Source organism: Homarus americanus, unplaced genomic scaffold (assembly GCF_018991925.1).
Source record: "Homarus americanus isolate GMGI-L3 unplaced genomic scaffold, GMGI_Hamer_2.0 scaffold48354, whole genome shotgun sequence".
Classification (NCBI taxonomy): Eukaryota; Metazoa; Arthropoda; class Malacostraca; order Decapoda; family Nephropidae; genus Homarus; species Homarus americanus.
The window spans coordinates 699,277-718,288 of NW_024723833.1; the positions used below are offsets into that span (position 1 = coordinate 699,277).

Consider the following 19,012-nt stretch of genomic DNA (forward strand, 5'->3'; position numbering starts at 1 on the left):
TAACATCTCAAGAACATCGGAAGCTTAGGTAAAGTCTTTTATTTTCGTCATGTATTTTATCCTATTTTACATTGAAATACATCACGTTTCAGCAAAACTACTATTTATTTCCAAGAATATATTCATTCAGGCGCAGTTTAGGTAAAATATACGTGTGATGTAACAGTTTTTTAACTGAAAACGATTCGAAAAACACGTACCCTCTAGCCCTGTTCAAGGAGAGGACTGGGAGAAGCTGTTTGGTGCTGCAGACGATGACAAGGAAAATTATTTGGATCGATTTTAATGAAAATATTCAGAAATATGGTATCGTAGTATTTATTCAAGTCAATTAGGATAGGATATTAATGTAATACAACAGTTTTTTAACTGAAAACCAATCGAAAAGCGATTACGGTAACATCTTTTGAACGAAAGAAAGCGAAAGTCATTGTTTTCGTCACGATTTTATCCCACTTTCCACTAATACCTACGTCATTTCAGCAAAAATATTACATTTCCGTGAATGCATTATATCAAGCACAGTATGAATAGAATACCATTGTAATATAACAGTATTTTAACCAAAAACTATTAAAAAAACGAGTAACTTCTCTTGAACATCGGAATGTTAGGTTAAATCTTTTGTTTTCGTCTTGTATTTTATCCTATTTTACATTAAAATACATCACGTTTCAGCAAAACTACTATTTATTTCCGAGAATATATTCATTCAGGCACAGTTAAGGTAAAATATACATGTGATGTAACAGTTTTTTAACTGAAAACGATTCGAAAAATACGTGTGCCGTCTAGCTGATACTCAACAGCTGGTGGTGCGTCATGTGTCGTTGTAAACAATAGGAGGTTGAAGTTGATTACCGGGTATTATATTAAGTGTGAAATATCAAAAAGGTTTTTGTTACCGGTATTTTTTGTAGATCAATGAGAACTGTGATACCGTATATGATATGATAAGTTAGCCTGTGCTAAGAACTTCAACATAGACTACTGAAAACACGTTGTAAGGTAATTTAGCCTATTGTAAGTTGGTGAGTTTCATTTGCTGAAGGAACTACACAACTTTTCATTACTAATTGGTACAAATTTTACGCGGTTAATTCAACCCACGGCGGCCCGCGTAAAGTGGGAAACGCGTAAAGTGAATAACATAACATATGGGATTAATTGAAATAGAGACCGGGCCGACCCCGAAACTCCACTTTTTCAGACACAATACCTACGTTGTAGTAAAAATAACTTCTTAATTTTATGATGGTATGTACACACAATTAATAATTAAGAGAAATATCAATAATATTAGGTTTTTTAACACTTACATTAGTAGAAAAGATGGCTGGGCACACGGGGATGGGGGGTTGGTTCCGAGGCAGAGGGCAGATTATTGGCCCTCACCTGTATCACTGGTATCAATTGTATCACTATCCACCACAGAGGCTTGCAGGGCCTCTTTGTTAAACCCCTCAAAGTCCGTATAAGTACATATCCTCACTATAATTATCACTATCACTGACTTGGGCCGGTTGTGGTGGGTGGCGGGTAAAGAACTCGGTAATGTTTTGATGACTGGCCGACCTTGTGCGCACCCTGCCTCCGCCGCTCTCCGCGTAAAGGGGTACACGCACCGCGGAATGTGAGCATTCCGGTTTCGGCAGGGTACCGCGTAAACGTGGAATGTGGGACCGCGTAAAGCGAGGGTTGACTGTATATATATATATATATATATATGTATACAGTATATATATATATATGTATATATATATATATGTATATATATATATATATGTATGCAAGCAAATCACTGTATAAATCAGGGTGAGTACAGACCAGCTAGTCTGTACTCACCCCTGATGTATATTATATATATATATATATATATATATGTATATATATATATATATATATATATATATATATATATATATATATATATATATATATATATATGAAGATATATATATATATATATATATATATATATGTATGTATGTATGTATGTATGTATGTATATATGTATATATATATATATATATATATATATATATATATATATATATATATATATATATATATATATATATATATATATATATATATTATATATATATATATATATATATATATATATATATATATATATATATATATATATATATATATGAAGAAACTTGATAACTTTCATTATTATAAAATTTTGGGAGCGTCCTATTCATAGGAAAATACAAGTCCAGTTCATTTTTTGATTCTCTCATGTATTGTTCGAGGGTTGTGCCATTGTTTGTATGAGTATACACAGAAAAAAGTATGAGTACACTTGTATGTAGAGGGGCTCATTGATTTTCACCTGTTCATCCCATCCACCATCATGATATTTTGTTGTTTTTTTTGTGTATCACGGATTACTAAATTAGATGTTCAAGCTGCATGAATGTTTCACAAACATATTTTTGTGTTTCCTTTTACTGTGAAAGTCAAGTCATATTCTCACACTGGAAGCAATTTGTTACTGTGTATTTTTTTACTGAGTACAGTGCCTTGCTTTAATTAATAGGCAAAACAAAGTATTAGGTGCTGCCTTAAATTATTATTTCACTATTTTGATAAGTTTAAGAACAGGGTGTCTACTACTATAAGTCAAGGAAATCTATGAGTCAAAGAAAGTTATGGAATTTCTGAATTTTCTTGGAAATATTGAGAAATTTTTAAAGATGATAGATAATGCTTTTCTTTAGTCTTGTAAGCATTATTTTGATGGATATTTGCAGGTGCTGCTGTAAATATAAGGCTTAAAAATAATTTTAATGTTATCAACAGCATTGTAAAGAATATTGAGCTTTTATAGTTAGTGCAACTATTTTTTTATAACTATGAGGATTAATATCCATTCTTCAATACTTTCAACATTAGGCACCATGTACCGGCTCCACTGAAAATGTGTCAAAATTCATTATGCTTACAGTATAAGTAATTTTATAGTTATGTTACATTTAAATAGATATGATATATTATTACTTTTCAAGCTGGAACTGGGAATTTAGTACTGTGTATCAAAAGCTGCCCTGTAAGGGTCAGTACCCAGAGGACTAGGGGAATATCACTTTAGAATGTAAATTATGACTATTTATTTGATTATGTATGTACAGTCCCCTTCACTAGTGCATTTACAGGACCTCCTCAGATTTTGTGCATTGTGGCAGCACTGTTTGTTTCCATTTGACAGAAGGAAACTCGCATTTGTAAGCATAATTTGGAGTCAAATTAAAGCAATATTACAGAAAATATCTCGGAAATAATGATTTGTGCAATGTTTATATGATGAGCCTCTGTAAATGCATTAGTGAAGGAGACTGTACATGTCATGGAATTTTCTGGGAAAGCCTTAGCATTTTCTTTCCAAATGTGTGTGGACACCCTCTAAGACTGATTACATTTGAGATGTACGTGTATCTACATAGCACTGTAGACCTTTATCGGGAATGATTGATGAGTTGTAGATAAATTTTATACTGTATTTCTTGAAATAGCATTTTGACAGAGTACGGTATGCCAGGTTTTGAACCTTTTCATAGCTTTTCTTAATATATAATCTCAAAGGAAATACAGTATTTGGTAAGGCTTAATATTTTGTTGCTCTCTTTTCATTGATATTTTATTGTTAGCAATATGTAATTCATGCTTCTTGTAAGTTTCCTGATGAAAGATATAAGAGTACTGTCTAGTCATAAGTTTGTTACTGAAGAGTTTTGAGTTACATTGTTTTCAGAGTTTAGTAACAAGAATAAATAGTACTGTAGTTTATATGAATCTCATATATTGATATCAGTTGTGTATTCAGAGATAAGTCTTAAAATGTTCAAGATTGTTAGTGGATGATGTGACATGTATTAAAGGGTGATTCACTCTGCTTTGCATTCTTACCTTCATTTAAATGTTTTGTAATATAAAAGGAACTGAGTAAAATTCTCCCTTCTTTTTTTTTCTGTACTTTGAAATGCTTATTTATAGCTTTTGGCAGCTATGAACATAGCACTATTCAGATTGTCAAAATCCTACAGTTTAACCCCTTCACAATGGGGATGTCATTTTGGATAATTTATTTGGCTAACATCAGATGATTTTATTCAGCTCATAGGCAACACCATACACAAGGGGTTAAGTAAAAAAAATATACTGTATATCACATGAACCTCAACAAATACTCGGTCGAAGTTATTTAAATTCAAGTAATCTACAGTCTTTTTGTACAATTTCAGTGGAAATATCATAAGCAATATACTGCATGGTAGCCAGCATAGGAGAGACAACTTCGAGAGAAAATGTGAATTGAAATATTAACACTATGATATAGTATATTGTAATGTTAATTACAATATATTTCATCTCTTGGAGAAGTGCTAAAAATGTTGACATATTTCCTTTGGTCTAGAGATATAACTTTGATTACAAAAGACTGGACTGTTGCCCAGAATGGTTCATGAGATTTTGTATGTACTGTAGTGCTTTGCTTTAAATGTATGAAAAATCACATGCAATATAAATAAATCACATTGTTACTTCTAATTTTCTTATAAAAAGTGGCACAAAGCACTGATCACCACTTAGCATCATACTATGTGATCACATTATTACATAGAAGGCATTGAAATACACTATTGTTTTGAGTGTGGTACTATGTTGTTATGCCCTCTCACCATGCACCCTCACACACATTAATATATAAAAACATGATTATACTTGTATACTGAGTACAGTATACATGTAATTTTGAGGGAAAAAATCCCCTTTCATCGTAACCCACCCATCTCTGTGAATGCATGCATGCATCCATATATGTTCCCACCCTCTAACTTCACATCCTCTCTTATTGTCAGGATTTTTAGCACTAGGGCTTGGGATTATCTGAAAAATGTGGTTTATGTGAAACTTATAATGGCTGAAGGTAGTTTATTGAATATACAGTACAGGTACTTGCATTCGTCACTTTTTTTTTCGGTGATATACAACTGAATTTCAGACCATAGATGTAGGGAATGTATTTTAATAATAAATAATAATAATAATTAACAGTTTATTGAAAGAGCATGGCAGCTGGAAGGCTGAAAATATACAGTTACATAATTGGGGAATGGGTCTCTTGATTTACAAATAATATACAAGTAACATTAGTGATACAAACATGATATATAATAACTAGGTGGGGAGAAGGTCAAACTACAGGACATTTCAACATAGTGACAGTGTAAAAATAAGATTGACTGGGGAGTGAATACTCTGGTTGATTACAAGTTATTGATAATTTTTACAATGGTTGGGACTGGGCTGTTCTTATAGCAATCAGTTCGTGCTCGTATGGGCTGGATGCGGTTCTGGTGTTGAACAGCAATTCTCGGATGAGGGATCTCGAGGGTAGTAGGAGTTGGTGTCGAGGATGGTGCAGAAGCTTCTCACCAAATTTGCAGATGAGGTCGTGGTGATAGTCAGTGAGAGCCGAGAGGGTCAGTGTGTTGAGCGCTTCTTGATATGTGGAGGAGGAAGGGGAGAGAATAATCCTGCATGCCCTCTTTTGCACTTTTTCGAGGTGTTTACATTGTGTGGCATTTAGGGAGGAAGACCAGGTAGGGGATGCATAGGTGAGCTTGGGAAGTATGAATGTTGAGTAAAAACTGAGGAGCTCGGGCGCAGGAACTCCAAGGGACTTGAGTCGGCAGAGGAGGTGAAGACGGAAACTGGAGGATTTGACAACTTCACTGGCTTGTGCTTTCCAATTTTAGTTTAGTTTCTTGCTTCTGTGTGAAATTATGGAAAAATATACTGTAGTGGTTGTGCACTACTTAGTAGGGAGAGAATGAGGACTGTGTTTATGTAAATAAAAAGGTATTTTATTTTACTTGTTTGTTTAGTTTATTTGGGAAAACACTGTATCACCAGTTTCACTAATTTAAACATTGTTCAGCTTATAATAACATACATTCATACATACATACATAGAAAAAATGAGTTGTTCCAAATAATTGAATTGTCCTGAGAATTATATATTGTGGCTAACCAACCAGTATTGTTGAGCCATGTGAGGTTATCTCCAAGCTGGACTTGGTTTCATTTTAGTACACATCTATTATAAAGATATTGCAGAATGTCTTTTTATTTGAAGTACAGTGATCCCTCGGTTAACGAGTGCCTCAGTTATGAGATTTCGGTTAACGATTTACCTTCCATAAGATTCTTAACTTCGGTTAACCAGCAATCCCTTGATTAACGAGTTTTTTACGAGCCTACTTCAACGTGTTTTCGCTTGCATTTGGCGGTCCACCAGCTGTAGTATTAGTCCGCTAATACAGTAATCGGTTTTAGGGCTTAAATTCCTTACTATTTTAGTAAATATCAAGAAGTTTATACAATTCAATAATTTTAAAAGTTTAGTATTAACTTTTTTAGTAATTTTAACAATTATTGAACATAATTGGAGGTAAAGAAACTAGTTTCTGGCGTGCCATCCAGCCTGTTAACACACCAGACAGGCGTTAGTCTCTCTCTGTTTTCAGTGGAGGTAACATCTTGCTTGAGACTCTCTTCAACTAAACGCTTTTTTTCTGTGTTTCCAAGCAAATTATTGGTCATTTTGAAATTTATTTTACATATTGACAATATATAATGCAGTGCAGTGTTGATTTAAAGAAAATAATCTTGAATTACACCAAGAGAACTAAAATTTTATGGGTGAAATGGTGCCATGGGGTGACTTCTCTTCCACCCAAATGCCTTCTCTTCTCCCTTCTCCTCCACCCCCATTCTAATTCCCATCATCATCATCATCATCATCCAGGAGCCTTCTACATACACACCTCAAAGTAAGTGTACTTTTCTACCTTTTTTGTTGAATTTAGGCAATTTTCGGTGAGCTGGAACCAATTACCCAAAAATCCATTGAAACAATGGTTTCGGTTAACGAGTTTTTCGGTTAACGAGCAACCTGCTGGAACGGATTGTGCTCGTTAACCGAGGGACCACTGTAATGTTATTCCTAGAGAATGTATTTTGTAAATTGCATTTTCAATCATAATTTAGCCTGAAGAGATTTATAGGTTTGTGCAGTTGGGAAAACTTTTAATTCAATGGTGGTTCTAATCAAGGCAGAAAACTTTTAACTATTCAGTGTACATCATGTAGAGAACCAGGACTGGATAATTTTTATATAATATCAAAATTATCCAGAACAAAGTAATAAGCACCTATAAGTAATTATTACTTTGTTCTGGGACATTAAAGCTGTATCTGTAGTATGCAGAATACATGATTTTTTTTGGTTCTTCAATCACTGAAGTTTGCTTTTGTAAAATATTGTATAAAACACTTCACATCATGTTAAAACTTTCATTTTAATTGAGTGAAATATTTGGTTAAAATTTGGTTTAACCATTGTCATATTTCTAGCTATTTTGGTGGTTGTATGTGCAAGTTTGGGTCTGATTAATTGTACAAAAGAGTGAGAGTGTAAATGTGTCTTGGTATCTGTGTGCGAGTGATACACACAGACACGCTCTAATTAATGTACAGTATGTGTAGATATAGATGTCATGTGCTAATGGGGTCTTTATACAGTATGTTTGTTTTTTGTATTAATTTTTTTGTCATATTGGTGAGAATTTGTCTTGGTGTTTTTGGTTTAGAAAGTATTAGCTCATTTATTTTTTAAGATAACAGAAATCTGTTGTCAATATCGTAGCATTCTTCTCATTGTCAGCATTGATATATAGTTAATTTTTATGTTAAACTCAGTAGCTTAGCTTTAAACAGACAAACATTTTCCTTAGCTTTTAGAGCTTGTTTTAATGTTAGTTTGAGTCATTGCAAATGAGACATTTGCATGGATCTAACAACTTTTATTGTTTAAAAAAATATATACCGTTCAACATGTGTTTTTCATGGGAAATTCTACATACATTGAAATATTAATTATCAATTCAATATTTTAGCCTAGTTGTTGTTCTATGCAATACTGTACATATAATATAATAGAAGGAAGGCAATACAGTGTATACTCAAAAGTTAGACTGATGGAAAGGGAAAAGTTCAAGATTTTATTTATTGAGGTACACAGTAAGTTTGTTTAGGATAAGATGTAATATTTATGGCATACTTTCAGTGTAAAACCTCAAGAAAATCATAACTTGTTATTAAGAGATGACCTAGTAAGATTCATGAAATTACATGGTCATGTGTATCCCTTCACCTTGTGAAGCTAATTCTGGGAATGCTGAAAGAATTTCAGAACAAAATTTATTGATGTTAAAAATAACTTTCATAGCTATGAATGGGTGAGAGAGTACAGTATTGTGCAGGAGAAAAACTAATAAGAAGCAGTGATAGATTTCCATTTAATGTTCATATCTGTTGCTTGTCCAGATTTATGTGATTTTAATGTTGAAATTAGAAGAAGTCATGGATCTGCTTGTACCCCAGGTAGGGCTTGAAACTGCTCTACACACAGAGGTGTAAAAGTGAGCAGGCCACCAGTACTGTTGGTGTTTCACAAGAAACCCGTTCAACCCACCTCAACCCTGTGTGGTACACATGCGGCTGCAGGGGTGTGACAGATAGATCCAAAGATTGGTTAATGTGCGTGTACCCCAGGTGGGGCGCAAAACCACCTGGGCTACATCACCGACCCGGGGTACACACACATTTGTTGATCTTTGGATATAAGTCAAGAATTCTTTATGTTGCTATTGTTGGTCTGGAGTGATAGATTATGGATGGCACTGTAAACATTAGGTTGCAGTTTTTGGTAGATGAGACATGAAATTTGGAATAATTTTACACCTTTAGTGATTGAAGAGGAACCAGCAAAAATTACAAACAGTTGTGCTTGCATTCTGTTGAATATCAGAGTCTAGTAAAATGACATTGCCAGTAAAGCAGAAAGATGTCAGTAATAGTCTAATTGCAAAATATAGTAAGGTGTAAATAAATTAGAGGAAATGCTTTTGTTTGTTGGATCTTGTTGGAAAGTGCAGTGAGTGACTGAATAAATCACCTTTTAGCTAAGTTGTAGAGAAAGAAATAGAATAAGAAAAGTGTGTGTTTTTGTGCATGTGTACAGTACATGTGTGTGAGACACTGCTATATTGTTAAAAGGTAATTACATTAGTAATATTGAAATACTGTGCTAATATTTTATGGGTTCACAAGGTATCATGTAGTAAAAAATTGTCACAATCGAGAAAGTTGTGTATCGGGTACTTGTATGCAAGTTTTTCTGCCTTTACCAAGTATTGTATGTTAATTTCAATTTCCTTCGTGATGACTCTTGCAGTCTGTTCCATACAATATTCCACTTTTCATAACACCATACCAGCACCTCTATCTTTCAGATACTCTTCAGTTTTTCTCTATCTTATTTTTTTATGTTAATCTTTCTACCCTTCATCTCACTATTGTACACATTATTGATATTCCTATAATTATTCATCCTTTCCGTGTGCAAAGTATCTCTTAATAACTCCATCCTTTCTGTGTGCTAGTATCTCTTAATAACTCTATCCTTTCTGTGTGCTAGTATCTCTTAATAACTCTATCCTTTCTGTGTGCTAGTATCTCTTAATAACTCTATCCTTTCTGTGTGCCAGTATCTCTTAATAACTCTATCCTTTCCGTGTGCTAGTATCTCTTAATAACTCCATCCTTTCTTTGGAACTTCTTTCTCTTCTTAGGCACTTTAGACACATACATGTACTGTATGCTGGAATTGCTTACGCGTTGTTGACTGATGCCATCATTCAGGGGTGTCATGGGGTGGGGGGGGTAATTGCCCCACCCCCAAGACCTGGCTTGCCCCTCCCAAGGGCCGTCTTGCTCTCCAAGGAAAATTTTAATTATATTCCATTTTCATATACTGTAGATGAATTTGGATTTGGTGAGAGCATCTCAATGGTATTTTTACTATGCATAATTAAACAAATTGAGAAGTATTCATCTATTTTCATCGTTCCCATTGCCTATCATTGAAAATATAAAACATGTTGGAAAAAGTTCCGTCTGTTACAGCACCACCTGGCAGCACTACAGTGGAGCCTGATTTTGACCCTTACTCTTTACATGTAATGGTGTTGCCTCCCCTTAAGCAAAATCTAAAATGACACCCCTGCCATCATTGTTGTTGTTCATAACTTTTGTTACATGGACATGTTTTGATGTGGTGGATGAGGTAGAAAAATTTAAGAAACTGTTTTGATTGTTGATATTATGTCTAAAGGTGCAAAGTTGGTGTCAGATAACTAAGGAGTTTCACACACCAAATCTTCAGGTCTTGATGCAGGAGACCTTAATCATTGGATAGTTTATTGTCCATTCCTGAAAATTGTTTCTTTTAATCTGTTGCCTGCAAGCTTATATATGGTTCATCCTGCCTTTTTCTGTGATTACTGGTGCCTCACTGCACAGTACAGTCGACCCTCGTTAATTCGGACAAATAGGGGGGGGGGGGTGTCCGTTTTAGCCGATTGTCCGAATTAACCGATTTAGGGGTTAATATCGCATTATATTTCAAAGTCATTGTTTTCGTCACGATTTTATCCCACTTTCCACTGTAATACGTACGTAATTTCAGCAAAAATATTACATTTCCGTGAATGTATTATATCAAGCACAGTATGAATAGAATATCATTGTAATTTAACAGTATTTTAACCGAAAACTAATAAAAAAACGAATAACATCTCAAAAACATCGAAAGCTTAGGTAAAGTCTTTCGCTTTCGTCATGTATTTTATCCTATTTTACATTGAAATACATCACGTTTCAGCAAAACTACTATTTATTTCCGAGAATATATTCATTCAGGCGCAGTTTAGGTAAAATATACGTGTGGTGTAACAGTTTTTTAACTGAAAACGATTCGAAAAACACGTACCCTCTAGCCCTGTTCAAGGAGAGGACTGGGAGAAGCTGTTTGATGCTGCAGACGATGACAAGGAAAATGATTTGGATGGATTTTAATGAAAATATTCTGAAATATGGTATCGTAGTATTTATTCAAGTCAATTAGGATAGAATATTATTGTAATACAACGGTTTTTTAACTGAAAACCAATCGAAAAGCGATTACGGTAACATCTTTTGAACGAACGAAAGCGAAAGTCATTGTTTTCGTCACGATTTTATCCCACTTTCCACTGTAATACGTACGTCATTTCAGCAAATATATTACATTTCCGTGAATGCATTATATCAAGCACAGTGAATAGAAAGCCATTGTAATATAACAGTATTTTAACCAAAAACTATTAAAAAAAACGAGTAACTTCTCTTGAACATCAGAAGGTTAGGTAAAATCTTTTGTTTTCGTCATATGTTTTATCCTATTTTACATTAAAATACATCACTTTTCAGCAAAACTACTATTTATTTCCGAGAATATATTCATTCAGGCGCAGTTAAGGTAAAATATACATGTGATGTAACAGTTTTTTAACTGAAAACGATTCGAAAAACACGTGTACCGTCTAGCTGATACAACAGCTGGTGGTGCGTCATGCGTCGTTGTAAACAATAGGAGGTTGAAGTAGATTACCGGGTATTATATTAAGTGTGAAATATCGAAAAGGTTTTTATTACCGGTATTTTTTGTAGATCAATGAGAACTGTGATACCGTATATGATATGATAAGTTAGCCTGTGCTAAGAACTTCAACATAGACTACTGAAAACACGTTGTAAGGTAATTTAGCCTATTGTAAGTTGGTGAGCTTCATTTGCTGAAGGAACTGCACAACTTTTCATTACTAATTGGTACATATTTTACGTTTCCATTGTTTACTGGCAGTAAATGGTAAATATTTTTCATGTCTGAAGCTAAAAGTTGCATCCCCCCCCCCACACTAGTGGTGGAGATGTTACATTTAACCAAAAAGACGCTGGTGTTTTATCCCAGCAGTGGGTGGACCAGCATTTTAGCTTAAGGTCCGCATAGGTAATATTCCTGAAAATCTAAAAAAAAAAAAAAAAAAAAAAAAAAAAAAAAAAAAAAAAAAAAAAAAAAAAAGGTTCGTTCAGATTTTGTCCGAAATTCGGATTAAAGGGGTCCGAATTAACGAGGGTCGACTGTATATGGTTTCTCGGTCTTAAATAGTCTGCTTTGAAAATGTGCCACACAGGGTCACAATTAGGCTGCAGAGAATGGGTTAAACTCAATTGTCAATATTTTGCACTATATGGTGGGCTGCCTTGAGGAAGTTAACTAGGACACAATGTGAGTATGTTTGGAAGTATTACAGGAATACTCTTGAAAGGTTAATCTTGACTTGTTTCAACCAAAGTAGTCATGGATTCTCTTAATTGGAACATTATAGGTCAAAGTTTGTCTGCTAACATATTTGCATTCAAGTTTACGTCACCCAATAGAGTTTCTCTGATGAATACAGTAGTATTAGAGATTACTATTAGACTTTGTGGACATATTGTTCCTTAAGGGACCCCTTTAATAAATCCTGTCTACATGCTTATTATACATAGGTCACCTCTCTTATATCGGGCAGAAATCAGGATTTCAGAATCATTCTCTCATATTTGATCAGATTGATATGCCAGTAGTAGTACAGTATGGTGATCATATTTAGCTTGTCTGTTTTCCAGGAAAATGAAAGATTTTTGTCACTTCCAGCCACAAGTTTAACCTCTCATAACTTTCCTCAGAGCACCTACTTTGCTACTACCTTTCTTGGTTATCATCATTACCTTCATATGCACTATATATAATTTACTCTTTAAGCACTTAAGATTTTCTCCTAGCTTTAACCTCCAATTTAACCTTTTCTTTTATGCTCTTCCCAATATCTGTAATACAGTACTGTATGTCTTCAAAGTTCTGCTGCTGTTGTATTCATTAACATGTGATCTGTATGTACCAGTACTGTATATTGTCTTGTATTTCTGTCTCTTTTCCAACCTTTATTTTCTAATATTACCAGCACAGAGCCACTTTATAATTTCATCTACTACTAAGATTATAACCAAGAAGATACTACACATCCCTCCCCACTTTTCTATCGAGCTTCATTTTTTAACTGCCCCTGTCTTGATTTTTCCCATCTGTTTTCAGAGTTAAAAAGTGATCCATACTGCCATGCCCTTCTATAATCCAACTGGCTCATTTCTATATTTAACAATTGTTATCTTTTTAATAAATTCTTTGTTACATATTTTATATACATGTTATCTTCTATGCTCAAGAAAATATTCCCTGATACTTTTGAATTAAATAAGTATTCATATTTTTTTTTTTTTTAGTCTTGAGATTATGCTTCCCCTTTCTGTTATTTTGAATTACAAAATTCACATAGTATTTATGTAAATTCTGATAAGTCTGTGACAAGATGATATGGGAAAAAATAGGAAATTTAAAACATCATGTATGAACTTTTGAGTTCATTGTGCATTTTGTGTGTTTGATACAGGAACTTAGAACTCTTTCTTTCTTTCTGGTAACTTCTGAAACCTGTTAATATATTGTTGATTAAGTAATTATTTTGCTTTCTCACCCTTATTAGGGGCTGTCAAAGTTTCATATCAAAATGATAAAAACTGAAATTTATGTTTGCCTTGATGTAATTTCACTGCTAGCTATAAATAGCCTAGAAGTAATATTTTTATCATAGGTAATGATTATATTTTAAACTGATTTCACCTATGATATTATATCATATGGCATACATGTTATACAAATTTACCATCAGTACATGTTCAAGTTCAATTTACTGTACAGTATAGTAATTTGTGTTTGTTACTCGTCTGATGATCATGGTTCGAGAGTTGTGAATATACTGCTTCTTGTACCCATATAGTTGCTACTCAGGGTTTTTGTCTCTCAAACTCATATTTCTCATTGTAATAAAGATTTCCTCATCTCTTAATAATAGAGGCTGTGAGAATCTTGCAGAAAGTTACAGTATAGGCAGGAATAAAGCCAAGTCACGCACTGTATAAGTTTTCTTTTCTTTTTTCTTCAGGAAATATATGGTCTTGTAGTCACATTTGTTTTTACCAGGTATGACAATGACAGTAGTGGCTTTAAATTTTATTTTATTTAAATATGGAATCGGGTATGTGTCACTTACCATGTTGTGTCTTTATAATATGGCATTCAAGAAAGAGTGACAGACAGGGAAGATTGTCGGATGCCCAATGCATATTTTGTTGACCTTGACAAAATAAGTGCAAATAAATGGTGCTTCAGTATTTGCCTGATTCACCATCCATCTATGTAGTTATTTAGAAATCTTGTGATTTTCAGTTTTACAGCTTATTTACAGTATTGACATATCCTGTTCCCAGGAAACTGATTAATATTTCTTTGTTATATATGTCATAATGAAATAGTTTTCAGATGGTCTTGTATGGTATTGTATATATCACTTGTCTAATAAAAAAATTGCTCAGGCATGTGTGAAAGGTATAAAAAGACAGTATTTTGATTCATCACCAAATCTTGCTACTTGATACTGTAACTGTTGATAAATAGGCTTTTTGAAGAACTTGTAATATCACAGTTTGTTTCTATGTATGATTCAGTAGAAAATAAAATGCGATGAAACTTTCATGAATTTCATACCTTATTCTTGAATTAAAGTGTGTGCATGATACTGTTTTTTGCTTGTTAGTGTTTTATCCTAGTTTACATCTCCAATAGAAGTTTTACTAGTGTTTTGTCATTCATAGTTTCCTAGTTTTATTCAATATTTTAGAAATATTGTAGATATAATTTGCCTGCATGTTTTCTTCACATTGTTTTTGTTTATATTTTAATTAATTTTTTATTAATAGTTTTATGACTTTTTTGCATGATTTTAGTTTTACAAGCATGGATGTTTTGTTTTCATTCTAGATCCGCAGTACCTTAAACGAAAAATGGCTAAACTTGGCAACAATGCAAATACAGAGAAGATTGGTAGATTCATTGCTGAAAACATGGGAGCTGCAGGTATGTATTTTCTATGTTTTAGTATAAAAGTAGACTTTTAGTAGAAGCTTGAGTTTGCAAAATATGTAATTATCATTATTTCAGTGTGCAGTTTAGAGGAAATTGTGTTATCTATAATAGAAGGAAGCAGCCAGTGATGAAGGTTTCAAGACCAGTCTCATTCTCATTCTCATTCTCGGGTGCTTAGATCTTGGTCTCATCTCAATCTCCACCATCTCTGGTCTCATATTTTTGCCTGAGAACTTTTGAGACCACAAATTTATGTGCAATATTAATTTTCAGTTCTGTGTGGAGGAATTTGTCATCAGGTTAAGTTAGGTCACTACCTAGACAGCTAATCAACCATAAGTGAGGATTTCCTGGGTCATGGTCAGTCTTGTTAGGCAAGGTGACCTATGTAACAAATGTTACTTATATTAATTTTTGGCAGAAAAACAAGGCCAAGTTTCCATTACTGGTCATTCTGGTACTGACCATTCTGACTGTGCCTGGCTCTATTGCTGCGGTCAAACATGTAAATCAATCAAAGGTGCATTCCTCGTGTCTGAGGGTTGGTGACCACAGTCCTCTAGTCTAAACTTATTTGGGCTGTGTTTTACTAATCCTCCAAGATCTTACATCTCTCTGGGGACCTATTATTAACCCCCACACATACATGACTTCTGTCAGTTACAAAATGGTTTGTCAAATTTGATCAATGACTCCAAAATGTGCCATGAAATGAAATTTTTTGCTACAATTTAAATTTTTTGAAATCACTGAGAAGGTGTCCTCTGAAGTATGGGAAAACCTCTATACACGAGTTTCTCTGGGGTGCTCCAGACTGCCCCTACATTCATCAGAAATGTTTTAAAAATTTCGGAAAATCCAGCATCATTCCAGATGGTTTGTGTTCAAACATGCGGGTTGAATATCTATGCGTGGGTGTGGCATGGCACACGTCTCGGTCTAAGTCCTGCCATCATTTGTACTGTGTCAGTGTGCTGCACTCATGTGAATTTTTTATATAGAGTACATATTGTTTTTAATAGGAATACAGTACATAAGAGTTGTAAGAAATAGGTAAAATTATGTAGAGTATGTATTTTAAGAAAGAGGGGAAATAAAAACAAATCTTATGAAAAGAACAAAAGAACAACACATGCTCACTGAATACTGTACAGGGGTTTGATCAGATTGGCTGTGGGCCTAAAGAGAGCTAAGATACTGCATATGTAAACAGGCTTGGGAGAGGGGTGATCGAGTATATTTATTTATTTAATATACAGTGAACCCTCGCTTTACGCGGTTTCACTTTACGTGTTTCTACATTTACGCGGTACCCTGCCAGAACCGGAATTCCCACTTTACGCGGTGCATCTACTCATATACGCGGTGAAGTAAAAAATTTTTATTTAGCTCATAAAATTCATACAAATTATCCGGCCAGAATATAATTTACATTGCTGGAATTCTTGCAATTTGATGATCATTTTGAATATAAGCATCATAGATTTTGCATTAGACATACAAATTTTAGATCTAATGCAAGTATTTTGTTTACTCAGAGCAAATATGTTATCTTGTGTGCAAAATATATGAAGTGTATATTCAAAATATTCCTGGTCTTGCAAGGAATCCAGCAATGTCAATTATATGATCCCAACTTTAGTCTGAGGTATTATTTATTACTAAAAATGTAAATATACTGTTATAACCCAATCATTTCTCTGGTAGGGAGGGAAGGTGGGGGTGAGGGACCCAGGGAGCAGGTGGGAAGAGGGAGGGAGGTGGGGTATTTTGATTGACAGATCGTATTTCGGTAAGTATATTTTGTTTATTTATTGAAGATATTTGTTTTAGCTCATAAAATTCATACAAATTACCGGGCCAGAATATAATTTACATTGCTGGAATTCTTACAATTTGATGATCATTTTGAATATAAACATCATAGATTTTGCATTAGACATACAAATTTTAGATCTACTTTAAGTATTTTGTTTACTCTGAGTAAATATGTTATCTTTTGTGCAAAATATATGACATTTATATTCAAAATATTCCTGGTCTTACAAGGAATGCAGCAAGGTCAATTATATTATCCTATCTTTAGTCTGAGGTATTATTTATTACTAAAAAGGTAAATATTCTGGTTTCTCCCAAACATTTCTCTGGTAGGGAGGGACCGACCGACCATCTGGCGAGGTTGGAAGAGGGGGGGGGAGGCAAGGTGGGGTACTTTGATTGACAGATAGTGTCTTGAAGAATATTTTTTTTTTTTTTATTAACTGAAGATATTTGTTTTAGCTCATAAAATTCATACAAATTACCCGGCCAGAATGAAATTTACATTGCTGGACTTCTTACAATTTGATGATCATTTTGAATATATACATCATAGATTTTGCATTAGCCATACAAATTTTAGATCTACTTTAAGTATTTTGTTTACTCTGAGTAAATATGTTATCTTTTGTGCAAAATATATGACATTTATATTCAAAATATTCCTGGTCTTACAAGGAATCCAGCAATGTCAATTATATTATCCTAACTTTAGTTTGAGGTATTATTTATTACTATACCTTAAAATCTAGTGGTTTCCCCCAAACATTTCTCAGAGAGGGAAGAGCCAGCGAGTGTGAGAAGAGGGGGAGGGATTTGAGTCCATTATTTGAATGGACATTAACTTGGCGACTGTATTTCTCTATTTCTCTTAAGTATTAATTGTGTGCATGTACCATCATAAAATCAAGATGTTATTTTTACTGGAACATAGGTATTGTGTCGGAAAAAGTGGAGTTTGGGGATCAGCCGGTCTCTATTTCATTTAATCCCATATGTTATGTTGTTCACTTTACGCGTTTCTCGCTTTACGCGGGCCTCCGTGGGTTCAATTGACCGCGTAAAGTTAGGGTTCACTGTACTGTATTATATTCTCGTATGATCAGCCTCTTATGGTGTGGGGTTAATAAACATCTTCAATAATTTGACATGAAAATAAAAGGATAAGCTGCATCGGAAGGTATTCATTCAGGATGCGTTTGTGTGAGAGCTTTCAGCAAATCAACAACTACTGTATAACATAATTTATAGTATGGAGTTACCAAGGCTGTATCTAGAAATTTTATTCAGAGGACCAAAGAGCGGCTTGAGACATTTACTCTTCAAGACATAAAAACAAATAATCATTTAATTATGTGCATTTTATTGTGGAATTCAAGGTGATTAATTTTTAGCAGAAAATAAACAGTATGTTTTGAACAAAAACAAATAATTTTGAAAATTAAATATCCTGTTATGCAAACATAATGAAATTATTCATGATACAGCTAACATCAATTATTTTCATGCTGAGTTTCCTATAATTACTAGCCAATTACTGTAGAGGACAAAATTTTTTCACCTTGGGCGTTATTTTATAAAATGCGAAATCACTGTGTTATGGTCAATTTCAAGTTCCCTTTGGACTGACAAAAGGGTCAATCCAGTTAACCTCTCCTTCCACATGAAGATCTCAAATCAGTGTTCAGCCTCTTTAAAGTTGAAAAAGGGTATTCTACTGATGCTGCTGTTACTGGTAAAGTCACAAGAATAAGATTCAGTTCTTTAAGGTTTGGTAATAAATATCCATTATATTCTAGGTACGTGTCTGGCATTTAAAGACAGTGATTTCTCAGGAAAATGTCTCCATTTTATTTCCATACAGGAAATTCAGCAGAGAATGTCTGAAGTTCTGGAAGTAAATCTTTATAGAAGTCAACACATTTCCTGAAATTCTCTACATCTTCAGCAGAAAGCTTGAGTGTATACTTTGGCATTGGTTTAAGTAGAAGGACAATAACTTCAGTGGAACCCCAGTGTACAGAACTGGCGACCATGTTGAAATTTAATTGAATATTTGATGTTTAAAGGATTCTAAAAGAATACCGTAGATAGCCTACTCATATAAGTGTGTCTCCATCAACCATAAGATACAACGTTGGCACCGCTCCTTAATAGGAGTTTATGTGGCCCACTTTCTGTGAGGTGCCGTGCCAATTAAAAAATAAAGAA

The 19,012-nt window shown here is 33.9% G+C and overlaps 1 protein-coding gene across 1 annotated transcript in view; it reads left to right on the forward strand.

Annotated features, from left to right (window-relative positions):
• LOC121863715 (transcription factor p65-like) overlaps positions 1-19,012 on the forward strand; it is a 114,630-nt gene that overhangs the window by 17,860 nt on the left and 77,758 nt on the right. The window contains exon 4 of the mRNA XM_042362455.1: positions 14,879-14,974. Coding sequence (XP_042218389.1) covers positions 14,879-14,974 — 96 coding nt within the window. The remainder of the gene's footprint in view (positions 1-14,878; positions 14,975-19,012) is intronic.